General features: G+C 39.4%; 1 protein-coding gene across 2 annotated transcripts in view; it reads left to right on the forward strand.

Moving 5' to 3' along the window:
• Window positions 1-739: 739 nt before the first annotated feature.
• LOC119773190 (mitochondrial import inner membrane translocase subunit TIM16-like) overlaps window positions 740-12,360 on the forward strand; it is a 146,436-nt gene continuing 134,815 nt past the window's right edge. Inside the window, exons 1-6 of one of the 2 annotated variants that reach the window (XM_038270068.1) lie at window positions 740-1,081; window positions 2,637-2,733; window positions 3,351-3,428; window positions 3,751-3,821; window positions 6,995-7,181; window positions 8,092-8,168. In XM_038270068.1, the coding sequence (XP_038125996.1) occupies window positions 1,022-1,081; window positions 2,637-2,733; window positions 3,351-3,428; window positions 3,751-3,821; window positions 6,995-7,181; window positions 8,092-8,168 (570 nt within the window). In that variant the 5' untranslated portion in view covers window positions 740-1,021. The remainder of the gene's footprint in view (window positions 1,082-2,636; window positions 2,734-3,350; window positions 3,429-3,750; window positions 3,822-6,994; window positions 7,182-8,091; window positions 8,169-12,360) is intronic. The other variant, XM_038270070.1, reaches the window with a different exon arrangement.

Here is a 12,360-nt window from a genome sequence, read left to right on the forward strand (position 1 = left end):
ATAAATAACTACTTTAATAAAAGCTAATTTAATAATCAATTCTTGTAGATATTAGTACTTGTAAATGTCAATTTTATGCAGAAAGATTATTGATAAAAGTAGGTAAGTAATTCCAATGGAGAAGATGTTCACCCCAGTACTCAAACCTGAAAGGATTGTATCCACTATACCTCAGGGGCAGAGCTAGATGGTGGAACAGGGGTGGCCATGGCCACCCTTAGCCAATCATTGGCCATCCCTGTGACCCTACCATTTATTTCCCTCTAATACAGATGGTGGCAACAGTAATACTTTAATTTTTCAAATATTAACTACAAAAACAATAAAAACACTGTGGTTAAATATGCACATTAATATATTAACATTAAAGATGATAAATAAAGAATTCAAGCAGAGATAGATTTTGTGTTTTATAGGGTAAAGAGAAAAGTCGTCTAGGAGTCTTCAGTGAAATAATAGATACATAACTATTTTAATAAAAACGTATTAAATAATCAATTTATGTAGCTATTTGTAATTGTAAATATCAATTTTATGTGGAATGATTACTGATTAAAGTAGGTAAGTGATGACAATGGAAATGATGTTTCAAACCTGAAACAATTTTATCCATTATACCTTTTATCTAGAAAGCACAGATGTTTGCATATATTCGTCTATTTGTAAGCAAAGATTGTACATATAGTTTGTCTTTACTTAGAAAATCTGGATTTTCCTGTCGTGTGTAGATTGACCCCGGAGGTTCTGGTCACCCTAATTAACATTTCCTGACCAATCGCGGACGCGAAGACTTCAAACTTTCCTACAGGGGAAAAGCAGCCAATGAGGAGTCTGCTTTCTTGAACGGAAGAAACGAAACGAAGACCCCGCCCTGTCGTTTGGCTCCGCCGGTAGAGCAAATCGAACGCACACCGCACGGCGGGCTGGAGCTGTCAGCTGTAGCAGCAGCAGCACTCTCAGCAGTACCAACCAGCTCGACAGAGACACCCGGAAGGCACGAAAGTCAATTTGGGAGCGCAGCATGAATCGTTTTAAGACCTCCAAATTCAAAAACACGACACCGAAGGTTTCCAAGAAAGATGTAAGTAGAGAAGCAACCTCTGAGTAGAAACATTTCTCCTGGCTAAGACTAAATAGCTGAGCTGCTTTTGGGGAGGAACGTCTGTCTGGTCTGCCTGCAAGGGATGTTGAACTTCCTGCATCAGGGAGCCTATGCCGGAGTGAAAATATCAGAATGCACTTGCTAGTTATGCAAATTAATAACTATTGTTCGGCGCTGTGATTGATTTTACCACCTAGCGTTTATCAAACGTTGCATTCAAACCCATTTTTTATAATGTTCTCATTGAATTTGCAGCTCATTTTGAGATCGGCTGAGATTTCTCTGACTACGGGCAAAGGATGCTTAATTCAAGACTCCTCATGTCTGGACCAGAATTCATGTGTCTTGCATACAAACATGAACTCTTTAGTTCCAGGTTAGAAGGTTGCAGTAACCCTTTATGGAGCATTTTATTCCATCTGCTGCTTTCACACATATAAATAAAAGCCTGGCATCATCAGACACACAGCCACAGTCAGTGGATGCTTCCCAGGTTCTACACAGGCAGCAGGTGGTGTCGTTCCTGTAGGCATATATTGATTTCTTATTATTTCAAACACTGTGTTTCCTGGACGGCGACGCCTTTTACTGCTTTTCTGTCTCTGCTTCTGTCTCTTTTAACGCCAGTCGGCCTTGGCAGATGGCCGCTCACACTGATCCTGGTTCTGCTGGAGGTTTCTTCCTGTTAAAAGGGAGTTTTTCCTCTCCACTGTCGCTACCAGCATGCTTAGTGTGAGGGATTGCATTCCAGTCAATGAGTCTGGGCTGGTTTTCCTTAGATAGAAAACGTTGAATCTATTTGACTGTATGATCTGGTGAACTGTAAAGTGCCTTGAGATGACATGTGTTGTGAATTGGCGCTATATAAATAAATTGAATTGAATTGCACTAAATTGAAATATAGGACAGGAGAGGTAGAGTATAGGGAGACTGTCATAGGGGAGGGGAAGATGCCAAAAAAAGAGGAGTGGGTGTTGCGTGATGGAATATTCATGGAGAAATTTACCAGCTTTTCTTTGGGGGAAGCAGGCGTTCTCTTGCAACATGCTCTCTACCGTCAGGCCAGTTTCTAATCATGGACACAGATCTGCATTACATTGTTAAAATGCATTTAGTGTTTTTGTTTTGTGTATCATATGCAGTGTTGCTCAGATCTATGCATGCTCCCTGATCAAATTGGGACATGCCATTTGCATGCATGTCAGTGGTTCTGCTGGTTTTTGTCATTTGTGGAGCTCAGCAGCAGTAGTTGTTGGAGCATGTTGTAAGCACATGGTGCTCTTGTCATGTCAATGTTATGCAAGACCTTTCTCTGCTGTGCTGTTAAAGAAGCGCTTCTATTTCCTCAGCTTTTGCTCACTTTAAAAACTCTAAATGTGTGCACACTCAGCTAGATCCTTCCTGTTTATTACTCGGTTCTTTTTCTTTAAGGGTTGTTGCACTAACTTGGTCACATGCTCTCCTTCCTGTCATAAAGCATGCTGTTGTTATTTTATTTTTTTACTATTATGGCCTTTTTTCTTTTTTTTTCTAGGGATGGATCAACAATGTCCATGCTGGCTCCTTCTCCTGCCAAGGGAACCACATCAAAGCAAGCTCCAAGCTGGTGGCTTTCAACACTGATCAGGCTGGTATGGCTTTAAATATGTGCCTAAATAGAAGCAATTTAATTAGATCAGGCATCTGCAACTGTTGCAATAGAAACAGACATTTTGCCTTTATTTTCTGTTAAAAAGAAAAATGAAAAGCTGCTCTATTATGAATTATATTTGATGAAACACTAAAGTCAGAACAGGACAGTCTGTGTCTTTTCAACATAAAAAAAAAAAATAATTAATTAAGGATAGATCTACAGAGTGATAAAAGCTATGATGTCAGCCAAAAAATGTTCACATCCCTTAATGTTGCTTACATTTTGTCAATTTAGATCCAGAACAATTCATTGTATTTATCAATAAATTTGGAAAGAGTAACAGATGGAAATTCATAACTGGGAAATAGAAGCAAATGAATACTTATTTTTTCAAAATATTTTTATTTTTGTCAATCTGAAAAGGAAGGAAGACATTTTTTGTCTTTATTCTTATACCTATAAATAAAAAAACAAAACAAAAACCGTCCTTTTCAATCTGCTGCAGAAATGTAACGCACATATTTTATAAAACTAATTAAACTAACCCTCCCATATTGTTGTTTAGGATTTAATGAGTATGGTCTCTGCCAGCTTTGATATGTGTTTTGCCTTTAGGTGGTGGGATGGTGGGCCTGACCTCAGTTGACCCTGCAGATGGCCAATGGACTGTCACCCAGATATCCTGCCATTCTGGTACTTTGTTCATCATCCTTTTTTAAATGATATCTTAATAAAAATATGTGAATGTGTTGTTATTATTTAGGGTGTTCATTTATAAACAATTTGGTAAATATATTTGTTGAGTTATTAGGATCTTTAGACACATGAAAAACACATTTTGTTGAGAAAGTAAAGGTGCAGTACGTCTGACGTCCTGTGCAGCTTATGTTCACTGGGTTAAGAAAATTTAGCTTTTTCTAATATGAATAATTAATAGATAAATGCAGCAAGAAATAACGCTTGACAGATATGAGCCATAACAGCTTTTTAACCCTTTTTTCCCCTCCTCCATCAGATCTGGTGACTGATATGGACTTTTCCCCCTTTGATGACAGTCTTCTGGCTACTTGCTCTGGAGATGGAACAGTAAGATCTGCAATGTCCTACTTTCTGCCCTACTTTGTTATATTATCTGTCATTATACTAATAAGTATTCATTTTATTTATCTTTCCACCAAACTTTAAATTGCTGGTAGTTTTTTTTAATGCAACAATAAAACCCTTTTTTTTTTGTCCATTAAAACCTTGGAAAAACTCCCTACTGCTTTATTTTATTTCAAGCCATATATGCCCTAGTTCTCAAAAAGTACTCAGTTTGGATCTGAAACTTTAAAATCACCTGCCCAGTTTACCGTAGCCAGCTTTTTCCCCTCTCAGACCCACACAAACAATCACTCCATTCCAAACTTTTGCTTTTTTTAATTGTATGCTAATGGCTCTACCCTAATCTGGTTTTGCAGTGCCAGGTAAATGACCTGACACACCATTCAGGTCTGCTTTGGGAAAATTAAAACTATTCTATAGTCTGCATAATGTTTAGTTGATCAAGGCAAGTTTAGAAAACATCTTTTGAAGATTGTCCCCTCTTCACTATTAGGTTTTCCCCTGCAGCTTTCTTAGAGCTAAACCCTGCTGTGTTATGCTGCACATGGTGAGGGTTTCACACTGTCTGCAGAATTAGCCCAAAAATCATGACTGGTGCCATTTCCAACAGTAATTTTGCTCTTGCACAGCCCTCTGCACACAGATGTTGACAGGTACAGTCAAAAGTAATCCAGAGGACCAAAAAAAAAAATAAATAAATAAAAATAAATAAATAATCCTTGTTTTAATAGATAACTATAAAATGCTATCAACTAGGATCTAAGATATAAAGTTCTGATTTTTAATATTTGTAAGGGTAAAATATTAACCTACTATGACGCAGTGCTGTTGTATTTTCCCAGTCCCGTAATGTTTCACTGATAAATACAATAAAATGTCTTGTTTTTTGTTCTATGCTCACTCACTATGCAACGTTATGCATGATTTGGAAGTGTGTGCGCTTCTATCCAGCTGAGAACCTTTCTGATGGCAAGCACAGTTCATGTGGATCTCTCTATATAGGATCTGATCATTACAAAAAGTATGATATTACACCATTGGTATATTGATGGTGTGGAAACCCCTTTAGATTCTCTGCAAATCGAGTCCACAGTGGTACTTGTTGGTAACAGTTCTTACACAGTTTCTTCTGCTACTACTGGAACCTTCTCCAGTGCACCAGGATCCAGAGAGGCTGCCACAGTCTCACTTACAAAGTTGAAACATTGAAAATAAACCCTCCTACTAGAGCTGGGCGATATGGCGATATATATCATGAGGACGAGAGAAACATGTCTATCGTGACCTTTCTCCTCTATTTTTTCTATCGTGATAAACTTTTTTATTATAATTATAACTGCTAATATACATTTTAATATAATTTGTTAATATAACATTTTGCGTTTTTGCTATGCAAACTCTAAGTGTATATAACGAAAAAAAAGAGAATAAAAAGATAATGTGTAGAGAACGTGGTTTTGCGACACTACACCGCTTTACGTCACGCGGCTTTGCACCATATGTTTGCGACATTACTGACGGAGAGAGCCCGCGAAATTGCTTTCTGGCTTGAAAAAAAATTAATGATGGATACCCAAGAAGATGTTACCACAGCAGCGGTTACAGAGTCCGAAACGGTTGCCAGGTCACAGACACAACAAACACCACTTTTGCCCAAAAGGGGAGGCAGCTCGGTTGTTTGGTTATATTTCGGATTTCAGCCATTTGATAAAGAACAAACGCAGCCGATATGTAAACTGTGCAGCAAAGCCGTTCCAGCGGCTGATGCAAATACTTCCGGCCTCTTTTACCACCTGAAGAAAAATCATGAACAAGAACACGGGAAACTACAACCACTCCGATCAAAACAAACAAGGGATGAAAATACAGGAAGCACTGGAAAGAAATTCTCACAGCCGAAGCTTAAGGAAGCATTCGCCCAAGGATCACAATATGAGAAGACGTCTCAGCGACTCAAGCAGATCACAGGTGCTATTTCACGCTATATCTGTAAAGGCATGGCCCCCGTTTACATAGTCGAGAAAGACAGCTTTCGGGACCATATAATTACCAGTGCAGACACATTTCTTCTTAAATAGGCGAGGCGCCTCCTAGTGGAAAACAAGGTAAATGAAAGACAAGAGAAAAACCTTGCCTTGGAATTTTATAAAATGTCAATAACAAACAAATATTAAATGATTAATTACTGCAGCGCAATAGCCAAGATTCTATACTGTTCACTGTCATGGCCGCAAATTGCATAACTGGTGTTCTTGGTTTGGGGTTGGGATTCTCATATTAGGAAACAAGATGATGGGTAAAAAATAGGCAATGAAAGATTTTTTTCAACCCTGTCCATCTGACGGACTATGAAAACATAAAATGCAATATCAGTTGTGGTATATCGTGATATATATCGTTATCGTGATATAAAATAATCCATATCGTGATATAGTTTTTTTTCCATATCGCCCAGCCCTACCTCCTACTTTCTGTTATGCATAATAGAGACTTTGATTTTGTTTAAGGCACTTTGGGAAACCTCTTTAATACTTGTTGAGACCATCTAACTTCTGCTAATCTTATGGTACAGCCTTAGTCTGATCTGAAGGGGTCCTAGGAAGAGATAGTTGTTGTTTTTTTTTTTAAGGTTGATACCGATACTGATTATTTTAAATTAGTCAGACTGATCTCTGATGTGTTCTGCTGGTTTCCTTTGGCCGATTGTTTTGGCTGATATTGCTTTCTCTTCCTCCATTTACAAAAATGACACAATGAGGACAAAAGTTAAAAAAGGAACATTTATTAACACATCAAACAAAATATTAACAATGGTTAGTGAATGGAGGTAGCGGTAATGCATGTGTCTTACATTATTTAAGGACATGGCTGCAAAATGCACTAATGAGTCAACAAACACACTCAACATCGGTACATCAATACTAGAAAGAACTGCAGATATCAGCCAAAAATATTGGCATGCTGATATAGTTTTATTTATTTTTTTGCATCCTATATGTCTAAACCACCCGTGTTAAATCAATCTCTATCTTCTATTGCTGCTTTATTTACACAGATTATTATTTTTTTCTACTCCATCATAAACTGAACATGTTTCAAACGTGTGTTCTGACTGTATCCAGTAAAACACACATCTCTCCTGTGTGTGTGTGCAGGTAAAGCTGTGGCATTTGTGTGATCCTGAGAAGGAGCAGCCCAGCAGCCCTGACCTGACCCTTCAGCCAGGTCAGGGCCGACTGGAGCTGGTGCACTTCCATCCCACCTCCTCAGGCCTGCTGGCTGTGGGAACCACTAAGGCTCCCCTGATTTGGGACACCAGCAAACAAGATTTGCCTCTAGCAGGTAACTATGCCCAGAAAGCATGTGCAGAGTTTACACACTGACAAAATTAAACCTCATGTCACAGAAAGTTTGTCTTGTTTTGTACTTTGTCCGTCAGTCTGTCGGTTACAGCTTAATTTGTGCCACTTTCATGTCGTTTCTATGTGTAGCAGAAATGTGTTTGGACTGAAAGGAGCGGTTGGTTGTCATTTTTTTGTTGTTGTTGGAGATTGTCTGACTGACACTGCCTACGTTTTACAGCCCTGTGGCTCTGTCTATGTGCCGGAGCAGCAGAGGTAATGTTTTTATTTTGCAGTCCTGAGGCTTGTCTGAGGAGCCTGGCCTCAGGATGTGCTCACTGTACTCTGGGCTCATCCACCCCCTTACATTTCCCTCCCCACCACAAACACTGCACACCTCTTTCACCTCCTCATGACAGCTGAGCTGGCTGCTGTTTCTGCTGCTCACTGCTGATCCAGCATCTCATGAGCTGCACCCCCCTACCCCACAGAATCCTCCGTTTCCTTCACTGGTTGCTGTTGTTTTGTGGTCAAGGGGAAAATAAGTACTGGAATTTGTCCACAAAAAAAAAGAAAAAGTTTCCTAACAGGAACACCTTTTATTTTTTCACCTTTTTGTCCCTCGGTGTTGCAAAGAAACTTTCCACTATCTGTGCTGTGCTCTCCTCTGACTCAGCATTGAGATGTATTTCATGTATAGTCCCACATTTATGATGTAAATCCTGCATTCCCTCATTGTGCTTTTCTGAATTTATGTTGCTCTGTCTTGCTTTTCTGTCATGTTTTCACAGTGGTGTGTCTTGTTGTTTTGCTGGCGTTCTGTTCATCCTGCGTCTCATCATCCTTCCTTTTCCCCCCAATCTTCTCAGCATCAGATTTTTTCTCCTTAAATTGATAATCTATGTTTGCAGCATTGGAGCAACACAGCGACCAGCTGCAAAGTCTCACCTGGAAACGGGACGGCTCCCTGCTTGCATCCTCCAGCAAGGTGAGACTAATTCACATGACCGCAACATTACGACACTATTAGAGAGATCTGAGCCGTACTTCATTTTTGAAAATGTGTCAGTCAAATAGACGGTCACTCACTTAAAGGAATCATTTATATTTACTTAGATGTTTAACAAGGAGGTTTTTCTGCTAATTTTTCAGCCTGGTCCCCTTATGATCTCATTAAGAAGAGTTTTTAAACATATGGTTTAGACTTGCCTTGAAATTTGTACCAACCGCTGTTCAAATGCCTGATTTTTCTGATGTAATAAAAGATTTTTATATTTATATTTTTTAAAAACAAAGCGGAGTGTGTATGAGGTCATTAATACATATAAACATAAAAAATATAACCGCGGATGTCTGAGGGACAGTGATTTGTCTACATGTTATGAATGCTGGCGTACCATAAAGAATAAATTATGAACAGTTTAGTTTGTGCCTTCAAGTCGTTGCCCATAGGAAGACGTTACTTGGATATAACCTAACAGAATATCTTCGGAACAGCTCCAAATGACACAAAACTCATATGGGTGAGTAGAACATGATGTAATAAGGTAAAATCAAGGGCCAAATGTAAAAAAAAAAAAACGGCGTTCCCCTTTAAGGTCCTCCTGCTTAAAGGGACACTATGCAACATTTTTCAGTTAATTAATGTGTTCCATAACGTTATGGATGACTAAATGAGTCATTTCAGGTTGAACAAAGGTATTCTCGGCCGCCCTGGTGGTCTGTGGGGGAAATACTGCACTTGCAACTGCAGGAGCACCGACCCGCACCCACAGGCTCAGAAGTCTCGTGAGAGTCAGTCTTGCTTTACGGCGAGAACTGCTACACGCCCCCAGTTAAAAGCATTCTCGTTGCAAGCACAGTGGCAATCTTTGTGCAGTTATGCTACGTTCACGCAGCAAAAGCAGCAAAAGCAGCAAAATCGCATCTGCTGCTTCATTTTTGCTGCTTGTACCAGTTAGTACTGACGCGCGGCTGAAGCAGTTTTGCTGCTCTGGCTGCAAAAGTGTGTCTGACGCGCGGTGGGCGGAGCTTCACTATCCTTTCTCTGCCTTGCAGCTATATTTGCTGTGATCAGTGGGAATAAAGTAGTTTTAATATGTTTTTAAGTGAGAAAATACACCTGAAAACGTAATCAGTGCAGTCAGTTCATTCAGATTATCATCCTGCCTTCAATATTTTTTCTGTCGGAGCCGCTCAGACCCCCACATACCAGGGATGCGCCGACAGTATGGATCCCTTCATCAGCAGCGGTTCACCGCGGCAGCTGGTAGGTGTTTTTCATCTAAATAATCCAAACTGCATATTCTGCCGGCAGATTTCTGCCTTTTAAGTTAATTTAGGCGTCAATAAACTGTTTAAGAGCAGTGATCATCAGCGCTGTGTCTCTCTCCCTGCGTTAAACGCACCCGACGCGCTGCTGCAGCCGCTCAGACGTGCAGCGCCTGCAGCTCAAAACGCGCTGCGGGACCTTTGCATGTAAACTCGCTGCTTCTGTCGCGCCAGCTACATCCAGTGTGAACGCAGCGTTAGTCATTCGCTGCTAAGCTCAAAACAACCGCGCCTGGCTTGACGGAGAAACCAGGAGAACAGCTGAGCATATTTACGACAGTGCACTTTTACTTTCGCCCTCTGGAGGGAGCCTCACTGGAAAATCAACACCGGTTGCATAGTGTACCTTTAAGGCAGCATATGTCCGGGTCCGTCTGAAGTTTTGCCAATTACCATCTGGAGGAATCAGCAGAGGAAAGTTAGAAGATTTTGTGGTCTGATGACACAAATACGCTTTTCGGTCTAAACTCCACTCACCATGTTTGAAGCAGGGAGAAAAATGAGGGAAATCCCCAAAATGCCATCCCAACCCTAAAGCACAAAGCCAGGGAGACCAAGAAACGGTAGTATCCCTTCTTTCTATGCATTTAGCCTCGATGAGGAGGGATGGCGTCGGTTCAGCTGGTCGGCCTCCTCATTACTAAACACCATTCAGCACATGGATCCAAGAGCGATCCTGTAGAAAGTCTGATGGGCTGATAAACGGCTCATAATCATGGGTCAGGAAACCTTGGTGAGCCTTGAAAATGTGTTCCCTCCCAATTCTCCCATTTTCAGCATCCTCCTGCAGAGCAGCATTCATCGCGCACCTTTAGATACGAGTGTCACAGCAATATTAGAATGCTAACAGCAATCTCACCTATTAGATTTATGAATTGATCAGTGGTATGACTCGCCCTGTTGATAATCAGGGAGAGGAATATGATGGTCAGGAAATTTTAAGATGTTTTGCACACTTTAAGGTACAGATCTTCATGTATAGTTATGGTTCACCAGTGCGAGCACTTATTACACGGCAATATTGGATGCTTTTTATGATGCCGATCTATGATAAATGTTTTATATAAAGTGGAATTGAACGTCTAAGAGGTCTTAATCTGGGTTCAGTTCTTGTGTCCCTGTTTTTCTGAGGGGCCGCATATTTCCACACGTTTGTTTTTCACAGATTAAACCCTTTGAGTGGAAAGTGACGCGCACAAGTTTCAGAGCTGATTTAAAAAATACAGGCTTGATAAAAGTATATCCCCAAAAAGGATCATTATGGGGGAGTGGTTAAAATGTCTGATATCTGTCATTACGAACAAAGGTTTCTTTAAGTTTCTTTTTCTGATATATCAAATACCAATGTAAGACAATGGAAATTAATTACTTAAAAATCAGACGGTGATTTAAAAAAACAATAACAATCATTTGCGTTTTAGATTTCATCACTCGCAGTTGAAGAGTGTTCGATGATTTAAATGTATAGATATAATCAGAAAAAAACTATAAAATCTGAGGGAAAACTTGTCAGGTTAAATTATGTCCTCGCAGACTAATTGGTTTACTTAAACTTTTTTAAATGAAATGGGCAAATATAAAAATGTTAAGATGCAGCCCGATAAGAGTGTGGTAGTTATATTAAGGGTTTGCACATTTATTTAACAGTTTTTAAACCTTTTAGATATTTTAATGTTTCACCCTAGGAAAGGTTGGCTTCTGAATAAAATAATCTGAAATGATATGCTTACAGGTTATGTAACCTGACATGAAATAATCCATCATGTATAGTTAAAGTTACAGTAACCCCTATTCTTGGATGTAGAGCCATTAGCTGCAGTTACATTTTATCACCACTAGATGCTGCCAATGGCTTACATCATATACCTCATGTTGGGTGAATTATTTCAAAATGTCAACAAGGTGATGCTCATAAAAGACGGTGGGAATGAGATTAAGCTTTAGATCAGGAATTATTGAGCCATTTTTAAAGGAAAACAGGGATAAACATGAAAAATATAAAATACTTAATTAGCAGTTTTGTTTTTGCAGTGAAACGGTGTGATGCCAAAAACATTACGTGCCTGAGGAGATTTTCCTTATGAGACTGGAGACTGCTTAGACATTAAGGAACTAATGGAAGCAGGCTGTGTGTGGAGTTTTAATGACTCAGGGCCCTAAATCTGTCTCATCGCTATCTGACCTTTCGGGTTCTATTCCCACTACACAAGTTTCTCAGTGTTTGACAACCAGTACCTCATTTTAAACTTATTTACATTGTGCAGAGGGTAGGTCTAAGGGGAGAATGATCTATTTGCTCAAGATGAAAGGTCAATCTTTATAGAAGTGGGCTTTCCATTAGGTTGTAGTGGATTAACAGAAAGAAAAGATTAAAAGTGTTTTCAGGAATAAGGGACGTTAAAGGTGCACCTCAATACATAATACATTTTTTTTTCTCTTTACTAACATTAAATCAGTCTAAATTTTCCAGGTTTATGCCAGTTCTAATTCTTTAATTCATTCACGTTCAAATTTTCATACAATATAGTCTCCATTCCCTCAGAAAATGTTGAAAACCTCATCTAATCAGGTCATGACTTCGATTAAAATCCATCCATGTGGATATTTACTTTAAGGCATTCATTAAATACACTTCCTCGTTGTATGATATGTTGCTTATGCATGAGGACAGTTTTTAGTTGCCTGATGGTGCCAAATTCACCTGTTTTACACAATTAAACACTGTTATAAACCTCTTAGAAATGTCCAGCTAGTCAGGGAGGAGGTGAGTTATATGTCCTAGAGATGCCTTTAGTGTGAAATGTGTGAATAAACCCCAGAACTAGGGTGAATAACCTTGTGAAAATGTT

The sequence above is a fragment of the Cyprinodon tularosa genome, unplaced genomic scaffold (genome assembly GCF_016077235.1).
Source record: "Cyprinodon tularosa strain WSP-4 unplaced genomic scaffold, ASM1607723v1 ctg75, whole genome shotgun sequence".
In the NCBI taxonomy this organism is placed as follows: domain Eukaryota; kingdom Metazoa; phylum Chordata; class Actinopteri; order Cyprinodontiformes; family Cyprinodontidae; genus Cyprinodon; species Cyprinodon tularosa.